General features: G+C 40.8%; 1 protein-coding gene across 5 annotated transcripts in view; it reads left to right on the forward strand.

Moving 5' to 3' along the window:
• Nucleotides 1–20,131, forward strand: part of ZNF827 (zinc finger protein 827) — a 100,737-nt gene extending 80,606 nt beyond the window's left edge. For 4 of the 5 annotated variants that reach the window (XM_031066380.1, XM_031066381.1, XM_031066379.1 and 1 more), the window contains 6 exons: nucleotides 6,016–6,153; nucleotides 7,667–7,838; nucleotides 9,310–9,476; nucleotides 14,495–14,686; nucleotides 14,818–14,995; nucleotides 17,784–20,131. In XM_031066380.1, coding sequence (XP_030922240.1) covers nucleotides 6,016–6,153; nucleotides 7,667–7,838; nucleotides 9,310–9,476; nucleotides 14,495–14,686; nucleotides 14,818–14,995; nucleotides 17,784–18,591 — 1,655 coding nt within the window. In that variant the 3' untranslated portion in view covers nucleotides 18,592–20,131. Of the gene's footprint in view, nucleotides 1–6,015; nucleotides 6,154–7,666; nucleotides 7,839–9,309; nucleotides 9,477–14,494; nucleotides 14,687–14,817; nucleotides 15,005–17,783 lie in introns of all 5 variants that reach the window. The other variant, XM_031066383.1, reaches the window with a different exon arrangement.

The following is a 20,131-nucleotide window of genomic DNA, read 5'->3' on the forward strand; positions in this document are numbered from 1 at the left end:
AAAAAATAAGAGTATTAATTGGTAAAGTTTTTGTATTGGGAAGTAGACTTTTTCTGCTTCCTCTGTGCATTTGTTCTGTCACTCGGACTGATCATGTGCAGATTTTTGGGGCTTGTGAAACAAAAAGGATGTGACTCCCTCACATGTGGAACTAGAGTTTTCTGTCTTCTTTGTATTTTTGTGAGGAATATAGGAAAATGTTATGCTAAGAGTATTAATTGGTAAAGTTTTTGTATTGGGAAGTAGACTTTTTCTGCTTCCTCTGTGCATTTGTTCTGTCACTCGGACTGATCATGTGCAGATTTTTGGGGCTTGTGAAACAAAAAGGATGTGACTCCCTCACATGTGGAACTAGAGTTTTCTGTCTTCTTTGTATTTTTGTGAGGAATATAGGAAAATGTTATGCCTAGAAAGCAGCTGCTTATCTCAGTTAATAGTGGATGAGTCTGCTCACAGTAAAAGATAACCCTGAACCAAGAGCAGACAGGATGCAACAATGCAGGGGGGGACAAATTAAGACTGCAGGGCCACTCAGGATCTCTGATAACTTAGATAAATTGAGAGATATCTTACTCAGGAACTGCAGAACCTGGAAGGATTCCACTGTTTATTTTAACTGACTCACTAGAAATAAGGATTCTGGCCCTACAAATAAAACCTTTGTGGAAGCAAGTTGGAAAGGGAGTAAGATATATAATATTTGGAGCACTGCAGTTCTGTATAGTCAATATATTTTTGAGCTTGGGAACCTTTCATAGGCTTTTGGCAAACAAGCTTGCAACAGAGCCATAATTACGTATTTCATAAAAGGAGTTCTCAATTTTTAAATACAGTGTGCTTGCCAGAGGTGATGGATGAACATGTAAGGGGAAGACTCCAAAGCAATAAAATGCATCTTTGATGATGGGAACACTGCAGAAATAGGAAGACTCTATAATAAGATAGATAAATGCAGACAGAAGAAGGAAAGAAAATTTCTTTGAGCAAATAAATGTTTTTAAAGCAATGTTTGCATGATTATCTGACCTTAATACCTTGTTTCTTAATAAATAATTTCTTGAAGTTTTTGTCTTTTAGACATAACCAAACAGAAATAACCTTACAAATGGAGCAAGCTTTTCTGACATTCCTGTAGGGCTGCATGCAGTGGATTTACCTCTTGGGTAAATGTGGGGTAATTGACAGATCCCAAAGGAAAAAGCAGCAATTCACCTCAGGCTGGGAGCAGCCAAAAGTTTCCTGATGATTGTTTAGTGTCCCAAATCCTTCTGAGCAAAGTGAGATGCCTTGCTGTTGGACATCTGCACAGGAGTGTTCATCCTCTTGCCATGAGCTCACAGGACCCTGGTTACCTTGTCCACTGTTTCTTAGTCAGTTTATTAATTTTGGTTTGGTGGCCTGCAAGCAGCATTTATTGAAAACACTCTAACCACCACTCTATTTTCACAGGATTTCTGTTCATTTAATTTTCAAAATTACAGGCCTGGTTTCTCCTTGACCATTTGTGTGGTGTCAAACTGTCTGAATAACCCAAAATATAACCCTGACATACACTTCCAGAAGAATGGAGAGAAAAGGAATTTTGACCTTCCATGTTAACGCTTATCAGCACCTCTCAATCCCATCTCTACATGGAATACTTATTGCAGAGAACAATCTATTTCATTTATATCCATGGGATTCCATCTGACCATAAGGATCTACCCTTGTGGATTTGGTGGTTCCCAAGGTCTATGGAGGTGTGAGGATAAAACAGAGAAGCAGCTGTTTTAAGTGAGTTACAGGATGTGAGAGCAGACAGTAAACCAGCAAAGGTTATAAACATGAATTTATCTTCTTTGAATGATACCTCAGCACACTTTTTGTTTGTCTTCTTAGGCTTGTCTTTTTCACCTAAATAGTGGTTTCATTCTTTCCATTGTTTGTATAAAGAGATAAAGTTGGGCAGGGCACTGGGCAGCATATTAAAACATAGCATAGCATAAAACACTGTGAAGCAGTAATTGACAAATACGTCAAAGTAAAAGAAAATAAATAATCAAAATATGAGAGTCCAAAGGCAGTCCCTGGGGAGTTCTTGAGCCTGACAGCCACCAGCAGTCACAAGGCTGATTGGGTGACTCCAGACAGTCACTTTTGTATTCAGGTCACACCTCGTCCTCTTCTTCAGTTACAGCTTCCACCAGCTATGGTGTCCTCTCTCCAAGCATATCCTGACAAAAGTCAGGGGAAAGACTTCTCAGCAGGGGTGGTTAACACACACTCTGTATTGATATCACCAGCTGGAGAGGAAGAGGAAAACATTACTTACTAAATGTGAAAACTGAAAATACACATGTGTTCAGAAGTATGCCCAACACCTCAGGAAAGGGGTAAATGGTGACTCTTTTAAGCTGAAGTGCTTTGTTTGCCAGAAATTAAATCTATTTGGAAGGGGAAGAGGAGGCAGAGAACAGTGTTTCTGCAGTTGATGTCCTCATCTCAGAGCAAATACAAATGGTGGCAGTTCTTAACCTTCTTGGACAATCAGCTCTACACAGCTATTCATCATGAAGCTGACTTGTGTCTAGAAGGGGAGTGATACCAGCTGATGCAGGGGGGCAGGAAAGATGTCCATAAAGATGTATGTCACTATATTTATTAAGTCTTACCTTTACATAAGATTCTTAGCTCTTAAGTGTTCTGTGCAAAGTTATTTCAAAATAATTTTATCATTAGCTTTATAATATCCTGAGTCTTAATCCTTCTGTTTCTTTTTAATCTTGTACTGGAGAAGTTGGAGGCCTTTCATTTTACTGAGCATATTTTGCTTTAAACTCCAAAACTCACGCAGAAATGCAATCTATTGCTTAATAATTTCAATATAACTTTGTCTTGTATGACTTTCTAACATAGGAGTTTTGGAATTTGCTGTGGACATTTAAAGCAGAAATGTATCGAGTCCTTTTTTCCCTCTCTTTTTGTTTTCATTTTAGTATAGGGGATGTCATGGTGAACGATGGATTTTTGTGAGACATCTTTCACAATGGTGATTTATTATTTAACATTAGCTGGTCTCAGTCCATCTTTTTCCTGGCCCCTGTGTAAGGTGTTCTTCAAGGCTAACAATACTGACTGCCTGGGAGCAGGGCTGAGGCATGCACAGAGAACACTGCACAGCCCAGTGCTGTGGTCCTGGACTCACTGGGCCTGTACTCACTTCCCAGAAAACACCATTCCCTCAATTCCATCAACTAATTAATTAACTAGAGCCAGAGCCCAAGGAATGAATGTAGAAGTTGATTCACCTGACCTCCCTGGCGAGTTCAGGGGCCGGGCGTGTTCTGGGAAGATTTCTGGACCAATGCATGGACACAGAGCTTCAGTTTCCAGCATGCAGTCAAAGCTTGCCCAGAGGGTAGGATGGGTGGCAATAGGTGGTTTTCCTTGGAGCTGAGAAATCTTTCCCAAAGTGCTGAGGCTCCTGTTGCAGAACACCAGCTCTGGTTTGCCATGAGCAAGCTAGGAGGCTGCTGAACAGAAAAAGCACTTTGCTGCAGAGAGAAGATTCAGTCAGAAGGAAGAAGCGCTGTAGCTATGACTCCACAAATGCATCTTTCAAGTAAACAGAAGGACTTTCAAAACACCTCAGTGTCCTCCTTTGCATCAATGAAAAATATGCAGCTGCTTTGCAAGGGACTGGCTGTCACCAGTTTGACATAATCAGAAAGCTGCTATTTTTCCAGCTTCCCATGAGCTTCCCAGGACAATCCCTCATAGGGAAGAAGATATATTTCTTTTTCTTAAGAGATAAAAGAGGGCTGATGACTAATACTGAAATGTATTGTTAAGAGACTTATTTACTTAATTGAGCCTGCTTGTTTGGTACATGTCCCAATTAATTCATTTTTTGTTGGGACCATACTGAAGCAACCTACACCCTTGTGACCTTCTCTTATAATTATTACTATTTTCCGCATTTGAAGCACTGTTTTGATTATGTACTCAAAAAGCTCTGCTGAAACATCTGTAGCACTACCACAGAGTCAGATTTTTCCATTGTTTGGAACTCAAGGGTAGCAAGAAAAAGCATCCTTCTTTATCGAAGTTCTTAGAGGTTATGGGTCACTTACAGCCCTTAGGGGACGGGGAGTGTCTTTCTTTTTAATTTCACAAAATGAGTATTTTGAATAGGCAGAACTTGTTTTCTGACTAGAAATTTTTTTAAGAAAAATGTTTTGTTGGATGGCAGCACTCAGAGGTGGCTCAGAATTCCTCTGGTGTGAATATTGTACATATTACAGGGTCATATGAGAATGAAACAGCAGTGGAGAAGAGCCAGCCATACTGGCAAGTATGGCCAGCCCTAAATTTGCTGAGATTGCTGTGTGGACTCTCTGCCCCAAATGAGGCATTGTTTTTATTATTGCTTAAATTAAATACAGTATTTGACAGCTCTTTGCCTAAACCACAGTGGAGTTGTGTGAAAATCTCTCTCTGAAGGAGAGACTCTGTCAGCCATGGTAGTCACAACTGCAGCGGTAGCTGTCTGTCAGGGAGGGGCTGCCAGTGCAGGGGGGGTGTTTATTCCTCAGTGCTTCATGGGATGAAGATTTTGCTGTTTGTGCCAAACTCCACCATGTTGACTTATGCTCACTATAATGTTTTTGAACTCCTGTCCCCAGCTCCTCTCACCCCATTTAGCTGGAAATGCCAGCCAAGTGGTTTTCCTCCATCAGGGCATGTTCATGTTCACACGAGCTGGTGGAGCTTGTTCTGGGCAGTGATCCCAGAGGTGCTGTTGGTTTGGGGAAAGGTGCTCTGCCAGTGCCATCCTTCCTTCCAGTGGAACTAGAAGAATTACACCAACCTCCTCACTGTATTTAAAAAGTGCCCTTGTAGGTCTGTGCACCTCTTACAACAGCAGTCCCTTCTCCTCAGGGAACAGGACCCTTGCACAGGGTATTTTTTCACTCAAGACTTGCTGATGCTCTTTCTCTTATTGTTTTAAGTAGTACACTGCTGTCCCCATCCTCTCCATGCTTTTTGCTCCATTCTGTCCAAATCAAAACTGGCCATACTTTCAACTTCTTGAAGCATTGTGTAACCTTTTTCTCTTCTTCATTCCCAGTCCCTTTCTCTCTACTTCCTTACAAAGTGCTTTCATATCTGTGCTCTATGCTCTGTGGGGTTTCTTTTTTTCTGTATTGCAGACTCTGTCTGTTCCTGAAACAATTAAAACCACTTATTAAAAGATAATAGCTCACTCTGGGTCACAGTTTTTCAATGGCCCTCTAAGCTGCTGGGGATTTTGATGCCAGAGGACAGCGGTGCTGGGTAGAGCCTACCTTGGATGTCAGCCACATACTGGGGTGCTGTGTCCTTTTGTTTTAATGTTTGTCTGAGCAATCCTCTGGTCTTCAGAGTCAGACTGCTCATGTGTGTGTAGATGTGGCACTTTAGAACATAGCTTTAGTGATGAACCTGGCAGTGTTAGGTTAATGGGTGGACTTGATCTTAGAGGTCTTTTCCAACCTAAATGATTCTGTCATTCTATGTAGCAAGAATTCCTGCCTCAAGAGAAAAGAAATTATCTGAAAATCTTTATTCAGCTTTGAATAATAATCCAGTGTTAGACAGACCATCTCAGAGCAGGCTTCTCATGCACCAGGCAAAGGTGGGTGACTGAAAAAGCCAAAGGAGTGGTTGTTCCACAAAACAATAATTAGAGGTTAATACTTGCCCTGCTCACTCTTGACTTTCTCTCTGTACATAACCTGGTTCAACTCCTTGCCTGTGCCTATGTCCAGAACACTTTGGCTCAGCATTCTGCTTTAGAGTGTGTATGAAAGATGCTGTATGAAAGATTCATTTCCTTTCCAGCAATGGGAGTTTCCTTTCTAAATGAACTCATGTGCCAGATCACACAGCACGCCGCCAAAGTGCTGCATTTTACATGACGCCTACAGGGCTCTACTGAATGAAATCTGCAAGTCTTCAGAGTTCTGGAGATGCCTTTGTGTTTTTTTGGCACAGAAACAGAAAAGCTGGGGCTGGAGGTGGGAAATGGATTGCCATCTTGGAAATTTAACGACCAGCTGTTTCCCTGTGACGTGTGTGGAAAAGTGTTTGGTCGCCAGCAGACTCTGTCCCGGCACCTCTCATTGCACACAGGTAAGGCAGGGCTTGCCTGTGCAGGTCACAGCTTGTCACTTGGGAATTCTGTGGGGTTTGTTTCAGGAGGAGAAAGATGGTAAGGAGAGGAGTGTGTGAGCCATCCTTGGCTCACCTGGGGCAGAGCCAAGCCCAGGAGCAGGACACAATGTCACAGCAGGCTGAGGGAGTGAACATTTTATTTCTTTGCAGCCTACATGACATTTCTCCTGTTGATTCAAGTTTGTCCAGGTTCCAGCAGATCAGACTGTAGACACCAACTGATAACCAAGCTTGGTAATGGAGCTCTGAAGAGAAGGCACAGCCTTTTTTTTTTTTTTTATGGATTTGGGGTTTTTTGGACAGAAATATCATTCACCTGATGAACTTTTCAAGTGTCACTGAACAACAAAAGATTTGGCTTTGGTGTTTTAGGTCTGTGAAACTGAAAGAATTGAATAACTCATTCATCTTTGCTGTCATCATACAGTTCTGAGAGGAACAGGGGCTGTTCTACCCCATATCAACTTTCTTGAAGTGAATCTGCTTCGAATCAGCTGAGACAAACAGAGTTTTTATATGGGAGATGCACTCTGTCAGCCTGCTGAGGTGCACTGCATAAAATGACACTTGGAAGCAAGAATTTCCCATGTAGGGCTGAGAAATCCTGTTGGTATAATGCCAGTGTATGTTGAGCCATCCAGCAGATCCATCCTGAAAAGGCTGAGATGATCCATGGTCTAGTGGGGTTTCCTTAGTCCTGAGCTGCTTTATGCAATGCCTTTCCCCTCACACTTGTAGCATTATATTTCAATTTTAGAGGAGCAGACCCTCCAAGGAAAAGGTTGTAAAAGCAACATAATGTTTGGTTGTTTTAATCAACCCTTTACAAAATGCAGCACAAAAACTGTGCTGCCAGGATCTAGAAATTATTAATTTAAAATAAAAGTGAGGAATATTTAAAATTGTGAGGCATCAGAAACTCATGATGAATTAGTTTATTTTTTTCCACTGTTCTTTGAGTGAGCTTTTTCATTAGTTCATGTTTAGAACTGGACTGATGATATACAGTGTTCCCCTTCCTCCTACCATCAGATTTTAATAAAAAATCATCAGCTGTCAGCTTTGTGCTAGCGATATCATAGGCAACCTCAACAATAAATCCAAAAATCAAATAAAAGATGCTAGGTAAAGGAAGTAGTTGTAGACTATTGACCTGTTTCTCCACTGGCTTTGCCACAGCTCCCAGAACAGCAGTTGCCCCAGTTTTCCAGTTTATAAAGTTTTATATTATCCGACTACAAATTATAAAAGCTTGCCCTAAACTACTTTCAAATTAGTTGGGTTTTTTTTTTTTTCCTGAGTAATTGCTGTGGACTCCTATAAACTTCCAAAATGTCGAGCTTCCAAAGTACATCATCCTGAAAGCCACTTGGAGAAACCCAAAGGAATGCACACTTGGTTACTGGCAGCTTTCAAAGCAGCTGGCTTCAGACTGAGGTATACACTCACATCTCTCTGCTCCTTTTTTCAGAAGAGAGAAAATACAAATGCCACTTGTGCCCCTATGCTGCTAAGTGCCGTGCTAACCTGAACCAGCACCTGACCGTGCACTCGGTGAAGCTGGTGAGCACTGACACCGAGGACATCGTCAGCGCCGTCACGGCCGAGGGCAGCGATGGAAAGAAGCACCCTTACTACTACAGGTGAGCCCCCAGCCAGGGGCTGGGCACCAGGCACTGCCTCATGTGCCTGCTGAGGACGTGGGACAGGGCCACCCTTCTAGTGCTGCGGGCTTGGAGCCGTGGCTGCAGCATTTGTCCTGCCCGGATCTGGCTTAGGATGAGCAGTGAACCCCGGCTGGCTGCTTCATGCTGTTTGACTTGGCTGGCCATTGGGAAGGACTGGCAGGTTTGCTGTGGGGCTGGTTTTTTTAAGAGGCTTTGTGAGGCAGCTGGGCTCTTAGAAGCTCCTCTAACTTTTTAAGCAGTGTTCCTTTAAGTTTTGTGTTTGGAAACATCCTGTTGTGTACAGCGAATCTAAAGCCCAGTGCTTCCAGTCGCCTCTGATTGTTCCATTGTCTTCAGCCAAATCCATGAAATCAAATAGCTTAAAAGCGTTATCAAGAATTCTTATATCAATCTACACATTTCCTCTGTTTGCTGGAGGTGTATACATTCTGTGACCAACATGGTGGATAAAGAAAACCTTCAGGAGAATTTGCCTGAAAAATTGAAAGGAATTGCCCAGATAAAATGGGTATTTAGACATTCTTCTTGTTGTATGCACTGTTGTGCACTCTGCAAACTGTGATGTGCACTCTAGTGGCCAAGCAGATTACCAAATCACTCTTACTTTTAGTCAAAGTGCCAAGAGCAGATTTAATTACAAAATCCTAGAAGTAAGAAATAAATGAGACCTGCTGGATTAGATTATCTTGTGCTTCCCCTTGGGAAAGCAAAATAGTGCCCTGGAGTATATGCCTTTTCCAATCTTTCTGGCTTGTTTTAAATGTTAATGGCCTAATCAAAGCAAGAGGAGGACTCTGCAAAGAAAGTTAAATTAAAGGGTCCTTTCCACTGCCTCTCAGTATCACTCTGTTTATATGCTGGCTGCAAAATCTGTATCCCTGCTAATTATTTGCATAGCTGAAGACTGCTGTTTTCCAGTCAAGCATAAGAAATGTTTGAACCCATTTTTACTTGCTTACACTGAAACTGCCAGGCAGTTTTGCACAAGATCCCAGTTTGGCATGGGAACCATTCCAGGGCTTGAAAATCACTCCTGGAGTGTGCAGCAAGCTCTCTGTTTGTCAGTGTATCAGCTGTACTAAACATCTTGGCAAAGCTGCAGTGCCTCTTATTGCCCAAAGGAATCGGTTAGGTGATGCACAGCATCTGGAATCTGTAGTTTTTAATTAACTTTATGATTATTTAGCATCATTATAGCATGTACAGGATTGTTGCATTGTGCCTGCCCTTAATCACATTGGCATGGCCATCAGTTCAAAGGCAGTTCAGCAGACAAAAGAGTTTTGCAGTGAACACTGAGCAGTGAGGAAGAGCAGAAAACTGTGCTGTGAGTTTCCTCTTACAAATTTGGGGAAAGGCAATAGGCTTCTGTTTGTGATTTGGTTTTTAATGTTTCTTTTACTCTTGAATTCTCTTCTCTCTGCAGCTGCCATGTGTGTGGGTTTGAGACAGAGATGAATGTCCAGTTTGTCAGTCATATGTCCCTCCACGTGGATAAGGAGCAGTGGATGTTCTCCATTTGCTGCACGGCGTGCGATTTTGTCACTATGGAAGAGGCAGATATGAAGGCTCATGTCAACAACAAGCACACAGGTGATGATCCCTCTCTCCCCGCTGCAGTGATCTCTCTCTTCCTTGCTTTTTAGGTGCAACCTTCACACTTCCCATTAGCACTCTGCTTTCACTGAAATGCTTGCTAATTAAGGCCTGATCTCTCAAAGTTGAAGTGAATTGGACTCCAGCCAGGCAAATAATCTGGTAGTGCAGATCAATTTTCAAGCTTAGTGAAATTAATGAAGGACTACTTAGCCCTTCTTCTTCCTATTCCCCTTATCCCCCAAATCCCCTCTCCTGCTGGAGTCAGTCAAATATTTCATTTGTTTTCCTGGTTTACTATTTCTTCAAAATCCTGCTTTGACTTGAGCGATGATAAGGTGACTTTGAGGGCTAATTGTGCATACCTGGCTCTAAGTCTGAAATAAACATTATGTTGAGCTTTGCCCCCCCAGTGTTGCCTCCCCCAGTCCATCAGTTTGGAATTTGATGCTGATGTTTAGTTGACACTGTGATTCAGCAATACCATAAATGTACTTTATATTAAATAGCAGAACAAGTTGTGCTCGCTCCCTGGTCCTGCTCATTTAATGGCCAAGGATTAGAGCAATAGCAGTTTTCAAACAAGCTCCATATGCTTAGTCCAACTAATGAAGTCTGGCATAATTTAAGGAGAAGAAAATTGGAATCTTCATAATTAATTTCTTTTATAAGACCAGGCAGAAGCATTTTTGATGCCACAAACTACTCACAGTTGTATTTACAATACAGAACCTGATTGCATCCAGCACAACTTTTCCATCGCTAAATTGCTTTTCTTGTCCTACCAGGAATAAAATTGGGAAAACAGGAGGGATGAAGAAGAGGGGAGAGAAGAATACAATTGGTTGTGTTCACAGATACATAAGTTAAATGGAACCACAGAAATATGAACTACTGGAAAGCTCTTAGGGGATTTTATGCCAGCATACCTCAGCATTACTTCACTTCATAAAGAGGAGTTCAAGGCAAATGAGAAACACCACCCATAGCTATGTGAAAAGCCTCAAAGCTCAAAAGTGAGCTGTGCTCTGCGGTATTTTCCTGTTGTGGCTAAAAGATTGAAACTGCTACTTGTCCTTTGATGATAGGCAAAACCCCTTGTTCTTCCTTCACCCTGCCCAAGTGAGCCCCTCAGCTGGTGATTCAGCCAAATGTTCACACATATGGCAAATACAGAGTAAAAAATAGAATGGGTTTTCTGGGTCACTTGACTCCAGTTCCTTATCCTGTGATGTTGCCAGGTCATAAAGGGACTGTTTGTGAGGATATGGCATATGCCTTCAAAGAAGTAGCATTGTTTTAAATGAACTATTTCGAGAGACAGGCAGCTTCTTGCATTAAAGATTAGGGACCTTTTCAAAATTTCCAGTGTGTGTCATAGTGATAATCAGAGTACACATACATTGTTCTTGTCCAGAACTGCCCTCTGTCTGAAACAGCAGTCCTCCTTTTCGTCCCTCCACCTTTCATCCCTCCTTCCACAGTATTTATTCCTTAAGTACATTTCTGGAGAACAACACTCTGCCCTCTAAATGTACACTGAGCCTTTTCCTACATGGAACACAGTTTTCCTGCTGTACCAATCCCTCACTGCACATGTTCTTGTTGGAACCCCTGCTCTGGACATATGCAATCACAGCTGTACATGCTGAAATGAAATAAGCAGTGGTGGCAGTACAAACCAGCAGCAGCTACTGGGAATAGGTGACACAATAACATTCTGTGATTTCCTTGAAGGCTCCCCAACACTGATTGCTCATATTCATCCCTTGTTCTGCTCCAATTCTGCTTTTGTTTTCCTTGACTGTTTCCAACCTAAGCACTTCTCATTTGTAGCAGAAATTCTTGTTACTGGCCCTTCAGGTCATAACCTTGTTCTCTGTGCTATTAAATTTCATTCCATTTGTATTACTCTTGTCCCCAAGGTCAGTGAATCTTTCTGTATGATATCCAGTCATCCTCCCTATTGGCAGCTCAGGTCATCAGATTTCATTAGTGCATTCCCTCGTTTTTATCTTAAAGGTGCCACTCAGTTTAAAGTTAAGTACACAGGTGCTGGTGTTTGCAGAGGCCTTGATCAGGGGATTGTATGACATGGAGAATTTGAAGTTTTAGTGAAGTCTCCTCTTACACAGCTCTCATTGAACCAGGACATGGGTGGGAGGGAATTATTTGCCCATCCTTGCCTCGTTGGCTCATGGCAGTTCTCATATGAGAACTCTCTCTCTTGTTCAGTTCTAGTGTGTGATAAGACTTGGGATTTGAACTTCATACATTTATTGCACACATAAGGAAGCTCTGATGCTTTCTCTTTCTTTCTTTCTTTCTTTCTTTCTTTCTTTCTTTCTTTTTCTTTCTTTCTCTTTCTTTCTTTCTTTCTTTCTTTCTCTCTTTTCTTTTCTTTCTTTTCTTTCTTTTCTTTCTTTTCTTTCTTTTCTTTCTTTTCTTTCTTTTCTTTCTTTTCTTTCTTTTCTTTCTTTTCTTTCTTTTCTTTCTTTTCTTTCTTTTCTTTCTTTTCTTTCTTTTCTTTCTTTTCTTTCTTTTCTTTCTTTTCTTTCTTTTCTTTCTTTTCTTTCTTTTCTTTCTTTTCTTTCTTTTCTTTCTTTTCTTTCTTTTCTTTCTTTTCTTTCTTTTCTTTCTTTTCTTTCTTTTCTTTCTTTTCTTTCTTTTCTTTCTTTTCTTTCTTTTCTTTCTTTTCTTTCTTTTCTTTCTTTTCTTTCTTTTCTTTCTTTTCTTTCTTTTCTTTCTTTTCTTTCTTTTCTTTCTTTTCTTTCTTTTCTTTCTTTTCTTTCTTTTCTTTCTTTTCTTTCTTTTCTTTCTTTTCTTTCTTTTCTTTCTTTTCTTTCTTTTCTTTCTTTTCTTTCTTTTCTTTCTTTTCTTTCTTTTCTTTCTTTTCTTTCTTTTCTTTCTTTTCTTTCTTTTCTTTCTTTTCTTTCTTTTCTTTCTTTTCTTTCTTTTCTTTCTTTTCTTTCTTTTCTTTCTTTTCTTTCTTTTCTTTCTTTTCTTTCTTTTCTTTCTTTTCTTTCTTTTCTTTCTTTTCTTTCTTTTCTTTCTTTTCTTTCTTTTCTTTCTTTTCTTTCTTTTCTTTCTTTTCTTTCTTTTCTTTCTTTTCTTTCTTTTCTTTCTTTTCTTTCTTTTCTTTCTTTTCTTTCTTTTCTTTCTTTTCTTTCTTTTCTTTCTTTTCTTTCTTTTCTTTCTTTTCTTTCTTTTCTTTCTTTTCTTTCTTTTCTTTCTTTTCTTTCTTTTCTTTCTTTTCTTTCTTTTCTTTCTTTTCTTTCTTTTCTTTCTTTTCTTTCTTTTCTTTCTTTTCTTTCTTTTCTTTCTTTTCTTTCTTTTCTTTCTTTTCTTTCTTTTCTTTCTTTTCTTTCTTTTCTTTCTTTTCTTTCTTTTCTTTCTTTTCTTTCTTTTCTTTCTTTTCTTTCTTTTCTTTCTTTTCTTTCTTTTCTTTCTTTTCTTTCTTTTCTTTCTTTTCTTTCTTTTCTTTCTTTTCTTTCTTTTCTTTCTTTTCTTTCTTTTCTTTCTTTTCTTTCTTTTCTTTCTTTTCTTTCTTTTCTTTCTTTTCTTTCTTTTCTTTCTTTTCTTTCTTTTCTTTCTTTTCTTTCTTTTCTTTCTTTTCTTTCTTTTCTTTCTTTTCTTTCTTTTCTTTCTTTTCTTTCTTTTCTTTCTTTTCTTTCTTTTCTTTCTTTTCTTTCTTTTCTTTCTTTTCTTTCTTTTCTTTCTTTTCTTTCTTTTCTTTCTTTTCTTTCTTTTCTTTCTTTTCTTTCTTTTCTTTCTTTTCTTTCTTTTCTTTCTTTTCTTTCTTTTCTTTCTTTTCTTTCTTTTCTTTCTTTTCTTTCTTTTCTTTCTTTTCTTTCTTTTCTTTCTTTTCTTTCTTTTCTTTCTTTTCTTTCTTTTCTTTCTTTTCTTTCTTTTCTTTCTTTTCTTTCTTTTCTTTCTTTTCTTTCTTTTCTTTCTTTTCTTTCTTTTCTTTCTTTTCTTTCTTTTCTTTCTTTTCTTTCTTTTCTTTCTTTTCTTTCTTTTCTTTCTTTTCTTTCTTTTCTTTCTTTTCTTTCTTTTCTTTCTTTTCTTTCTTTTCTTTCTTTTCTTTCTTTTCTTTCTTTTCTTTCTTTTCTTTCTTTTCTTTCTTTTCTTTCTTTTCTTTCTTTTCTTTCTTTTCTTTCTTTTCTTTCTTTTCTTTCTTTTCTTTCTTTTCTTTCTTTTCTTTCTTTTCTTTCTTTTCTTTCTTTTCTTTCTTTTCTTTCTTTTCTTTCTTTTCTTTCTTTTCTTTCTTTTCTTTCTTTTCTTTCTTTTCTTTCTTTTCTTTCTTTTCTTTCTTTTCTTTCTTTTCTTTCTTTTCTTTCTTTTCTTTCTTTTCTTTTCTTTCTTTCTTTCTTTCTTTCTTTTCTTTCTTTCTTTTCTTTCTTTCTTTCTTTCTTTCTTTCGAAACTCTATCTCTAGGTCCAGTTAAATAACATGCTTTTCAATTACCTTTGAAGGAGATCCTAATAAAAACATATAAATCTTGAGACCACACTGTTGCCTCTGCAATGATTACTGAGGATGTTCTTCAGTACAATGAGGGAGATTATTCTCGTTTACCCTTCATCCCAAATTTACTCACTGGGCCCACATAAATGAAAAGGTGGGGGAAGTTTAGCTTGGACCAGTAGGTACTTTTGGTTTCTGCCTCTCAAACCTACAGAAATTCTGCTCCCTTTCTGAGTGACAAGCTTTTGAACTCGGAGTAATCAAAGTGTTTTCTTGGGATTCTTTTCAGTCGAGTAATGAGGTAAAATTGTATGATCCCTTCCCTCTACCACCACAGAAACAGTCAGCAGCAGGATAAACTGAGACAAGTACTCTGGTTAAACACTAATAAAAAGGAAAGAGGCCCAACAATGTTTTTTTTTATCAGCTCAATTAATTTCAGACTTGTTTTGAATTAACTCTGAATATAAGTACTTCCTGAAGTTTAAAACAGAATCGTGGAGACTCCATCTAATCTGGTGAACTAGTTGTTGTGTTTTGTTTTTCAGCTGAAGAGAGGAAGACACCCAGTGAGTCTAACAGTCCATCTTCATCTTCGCTGTCAGCACTGAGCGACTCTGCCAACAGCAAAGAAGATGCAGATATAGCCCCAAAATCCAAGGGGTCAAACAACCTACTAGTCATTTCTGTAGTGCCTGGTAGTCAGACCTCAGTGAACACTGAAGAGAAGTCAGAGAAAGGTAAAAAATTGTTTAAAATTTGTTTAATGTTTGTTTATAATTTGCTTAAAATATTTGATACAAACTCTCACTCTCTATGCAGTCAATCTGGCCACAGTGTAAGGACTAAGTTCTGCTGTTCTACTTTTCAGGCTTTGAATGTGTTTTCTGTAACTTTGTCTGTAAAACAAAAAATATGTTTGAGCGTCACCTGCAAATCCACCTGATCACACGGATGTTCGAGTGTGACGTGTGCCACAAGTTCATGAAGACACCTGAGCAATTACTGGAGCACAAGAAATGCCACACTGTCCCCACCGGTGGGCTCAAGTAAGGAAAGCAAGTACACAAACTTTTACTGTGTTAAGCACCTTAATACTGTGGGGATAGGACAAAAGGAAGTCAGTCAGAAAGGGTTGGTTAACTAATAATCCAGATTTGGCGTTTCCTTGTGTTTAGATGACCCAAGGCCTGTCCTTCAGGCTTGCATCATTACAGCAGATTGGTAACCTAGCAGCGGAGGAGCTCTAACAAACTGTGGTCCTCTCCCCATTCAAGTCAAAGGGGTGACAGTATGAGATGGGTCCTGCAGAGAATAAGGCAGTACTGCAAAGAGCTCTTGGCAAAATAAGGGTTTTTTCCAAGGCATCCGAGCAAAAAGAAGCTCCCAGCACAGGCTCTATTCTGCACCTGGCTCAGAGAAACTAAATCCTGTACAGCCCCTAGGTATGAAGTTACAACCTTAAAGGTTATAGCCTTTGTATACTCAAATCCAAAGTAATTTCTCTCCAAGAATGAATAACTTGGATGCTTCCTGCTTTGTTTGCATGCCCCACAACAATCACTATTGTATAAATTAACATGTAACGAGTAATACAGTCTTTTAAGATAAAAGCCCTTTGGTTTTGGCTGTGGTGGTATCTTTAGGGTCTTTTGGTGCAGAGCAGTGTTTCTAGAGAATGAGTGTGCCCTTATGTCAAAGTCTGAGCCCTGAGGGAAAGAGGGACTGCTGGGGCCATACGCTTGTCTCTGGGCAGGCAGCGTGATGTTAGGAAAGAGGCACATCCCTGGCCTCTGTCTGGTCCAGCTGCTGCAGGAAAAAAGGCTGGAAGCACTGGGAGCCCAGCTAGGGTTCAGCATGGGGCTCCCAGCTCCTGCTGCTCAGGCTGATGGTGGTGCGCTGTGGCTGGGACACGAGGAGCGCACCGCGCCCAACGTTACCGCGTGCAGCTTTGGAAAACTGGTCCTGTTTGCCAGGCAGCCTCTGGTCTGCAGCTCAGTAGCTCCACAGTCTGGGATCTGTGCTCACTTGAGATGAGATGACTGAATGTGGAAAGAAGACCAGATTGAGAAACAAGCACTTGTGTCAGAACGACGGGATGTCTGCCTTGGAATACAGACCAGTTGTCTAATGCACATTTGGTTTAAGCTGCGTAAAATCTGTTCTATTTACCAAGGAAAAACCATGACCATAATATGACTCAAGTCTTCCCAACAGAGTGGGTTTCTCAGTCTATATTCCTGCCCAGTTCAAGTAGTAATTAGGTACCTTGAAAGCTGCATCTAAGAAAAAGCTCTGATTTATTTTTTTTTAAGGCATCCAGAAGAGCCTGAAGAGATCTAAGTAAATTGTATTTTTCTGTCTCCTGTTTGCTGTGGGGGAAGAGAAAAAAAACATGATTCTTCCAGCTCCAGGTCAAAATCTGAGATTCTGATCCAGAGAGCACCCAGCCCAGGAGAGGTATGTGTGCATTGACAGCCAAGTCCTCTGGTGAAAGAGATAATCACATTAGAAGCTTCAGTGACAGGTCCCTCTCTGGATCAGAGTACTTGATGTGCATCAGGAAATGTGTCCAGGTGTTTTTGTATCTCTTTGTCCTCCTGTTATTACTCACTTTCCTCAAAAATCTCTTGATTAACTTGTAGATCATTATCATACCTCTATGTGCAACCAGATGTAGCAAGGAAAACACACATAGGGAGAGAGAGAGTCTCAGCTTAGAAATTACCCAAATTGCCAGAACACAATTAGCAGACCTGCTAAAGAGTGAATGCAGATGTGTGGCAGCTAGGGATGCTGGAAGACAGCAGCCAGCTGCCTTAGCTGTAAGTTTTTACTCAGCCTGGCTCTCTGAGCTCACCAGCTCCATGTGGAAGGTGCGTGCTTGGTTCAGTACAGCAGAGACCCCTGGCAGGGAGCTGTCCCCATCAACTTCCTCTCAGCTGCACCAAGCAACTGGTTTGGGTTTGTTTTGGGTTTGGTGGGTGGCCAGGCTTGTTCAGCACGCAGCTCAGGCTTCTTTCCAAACTTCCATGATTCCCTCCTCTACCCTTCTTGGCCTCTCCTGGCTCAGGAACTGGGGTGAGGCCTTTTGCCATGTCCACCCCAGGCCGGACGCTTGCTGCTGTGAGTAAGAAGAAGCCACATCCTGTTCCTACACAGGAGCAATTCCTGCCACGGCAGAGGCGGCTGTAGGCAAACACTGCCAAGCACACACCCCTTTCAGCATGGCTAGCTCATCTCCCAGAAATGGGAGTCCCTACAAATCATCCCAACAGCCTGGCTTTCAGCTGCTCCTAGCAGGATACCCAGCAAGCTTATTGTTCATGGTCATATAAAAGGGAATTCCTAAGCTTTTGCTGTACGTGTGGTATTACAAGTTTATTCCATCTTTAAACAGCTGTTTTCATACTCATCTGTAAACACTCACTTTAAACCACTTCTTAACGGAAAAAAATGGCCCAAGTGACTTCGTGCAAACACTAGGAATGGTTACACAAAGTACCCGTGCATCAGTCACCCACCCTGCACTCCCCGGCCTGCTTTGGGGGAAGACCCCATCAAGGTAAGCCAGAAGGTTAAAGGGATGCTCCTTCAGAGTGAATCAATATTTTCCTAGGAATGCCATTAAATGGGCAAACCTCCTTTAAGTAGAGATGTGTCAAGGTGAACCAGATATCGGAAAGAGGCTTCACAGGGAGAACTGAATGCCTTTTTCTCCTCCTCAGTAGGTCAGAAAGGGGCTGAGTGCCAGGGTTGAAGCAAGAAGGAAGGCAGGTCTGCCAGCTGAGTGACTCCTCTTTTCTTTCTCCCCGCCCTTCCTTGCTGTGTTGCCAGGTGCCCGTTCTGCATCTACTCCACGAACCGCCCCGCAGCCATGGAGTGCCACCTGAAGACGCACTACAAGATGGAGTACAAGTGTCGGATCTGCCAGACAGTGAAAGCCAACCAGCTGGAGCTGGAGATGCACATCCGAGAGCACCGCCTTGGCAACCATTACAAGTGTGACCAGTGTGGCTACCTGTCCAAGACGGCCAACAAGCTGATCGAGCACGTGCGTGTCCACACCGGCGAGCGCCCTTTTCACTGTGACCAGTGCAGCTACAGCTGCAAACGCAAAGACAATCTCAACTTGCACAAGAAACTGAAGCACGCTCCACGCCAGACCTTCAGCTGTGACGAGTGCCTGTTCAAGACTACCCACCCTTTTGTCTTCAGCCGCCACGTGAAGAAGCACCAGAATGGGGACTGCTCTGAAGAGGAGAAGAAGGGCCAGTATTCAACCTCCAAGGAAGCCAGTCCGCTCCTACCAGCGATCAGCTCCAGGAACCTTCTCTCACCCCTCTCAGTCATGTCTGCCTCCCAGGCTCTGCAAACAGTAGCTATGTCTGCTGCGCACGGCAGCGGGGCAGAGCCAAACCTGGCAGTGAAAGCCTTGGCCATCAACGGCACTTCCCTGTGCTTCGATAAATACTGGAACTCAGAGTTTGCCCACCTTATTCCTTTAACAATGTTTTTCCCCAAAAACCACTACGATCTCACATTCCATCCACCCAGACCTCAGACTGCGCCAGGAGGTGCCTCTTCACCTAAACACTCCTTCCTTGCCTACCTTGGACTAACAGAAAGGGCAGAAACTGTCTGAGGGCAGTTGCATTCTGTACCAAAAATCCCCCGAGGAACCCAGCAGGTTATACATTGCTGCAAAGGTAACGAACACTTGTACTATATCATTAGTAAGGTTTAGCAAATGGCTCTGTGTGTATACTTATTGCATTGACATGAAAGCTGCTTTATTAAATCTCCAAGAGGTGACCTACTGCATACTTCTACCTTCAGAGGCATGTTCCCAGTACTCTTTATCTAAGAAACTATTTTGTCTTGTTAAGCTGAAAAAAAAAAAAAAAAAGAGTGTCCTTATTGGCAATCAGCACTTGTAAGATGACATATTGATGCATTTTATTTTTGGGCTTTGTGTGCGTGCGGGTGCGTGGAAGAGAGGCTGCCTGTAGTGTGCCATGACATTGCTTTTGCACATCCCTTGGATTGGCTTCTTTAATCATCCTTCTTTTCCCCTTTCCACACACTCGCTCCCTGCCTTCCCCCGGCCTCCCCCTGAACTGTGGAGCTGTTCAGGAGCAATGTTTGGGGTGGGGCAGAGTGAGAACTGGTGTATTATTTCAGTGCTCTTTGCAGGTTCCTTTACTTGTTTGATGCCTTGTATTCAGTTGTCAAGGTTTGAGGATTTGGAGTAGAACTGGTGAAATTAAAAAAAGTTGCTTTCAGCACTGCAGAATGAGAGCATGACAATGAAAAGAGTGTGTATGTCCACACACATGCAGTGTGTGCAGCCTACACACCCACACAGCAGGCCCAACTCTCAGCTCTTACACAGCTGTGTCAAACACCTGCCTCTGGGCCACAGCATACATCTTTTGTTTTAAAAGGGCATATAAATATTATATATATACTGTATTATGCAGTGGTTACCTTTTACTTTGCAGGAACAACTTGTATAACTAGAATTCTATGGTGGAAAAAAAATCCAACAAGGGGATTTAAAAAAGGGTATGGATAAATTCTGGGTATAAATACTCAGACTAAAAAAAAGGCAGTTTTGCACAGTGCTTTAGTCTTGCACTAGTTTGTTTCTCACTTGCAAAAAAAAAAAAAAAGAAAAAACTAATTGTGGGCTGAAGTTAATAAGACTGTTTATTTGAAAAGGTACCAGTAACTTCTTTGAAATATAAAGCTATAAAAAGATGCTTTTGGAACCATAAAGTTCTCTTTTATACCCTCAGTATTTCAATTGTACTTGCAAATTTGACAGTCCTCTCACTCCCCTCCATGTCATCAGTAATACTTTATTCCTTTCTGTTGATGGCAGATAGAGTGTGTCCTGCTAGGAAGCTAACTTTGTACTTATTTAATGCTCCTACTTGTGGTCATTAAAATGACATGTTATATGTAGCACTTTATTGCAGGAAGAAGCAAATGCAGATTGGTTGTATAACCTTTGTTAATCTCAAAATGCCAAGAGTGATCTTAATGCAAGAGAAGCTAACTGATCGTTAATTGATTTCTGTTCCTTAGACAAGTTAAGATGTGGGAAGAAAGACTGGGATTAAAAGCACTCTGTTTTACAATTGGAAGTCTAAAATGTGAAGCCTTTCAAAATGATCATG

The sequence above is a fragment of the Geospiza fortis genome, unplaced genomic scaffold, assembly GCF_000277835.1.
Source record: "Geospiza fortis unplaced genomic scaffold, GeoFor_1.0 scaffold11, whole genome shotgun sequence".
Lineage (NCBI taxonomy): Eukaryota > Metazoa > Chordata > Aves > Passeriformes > Thraupidae > Geospiza > Geospiza fortis.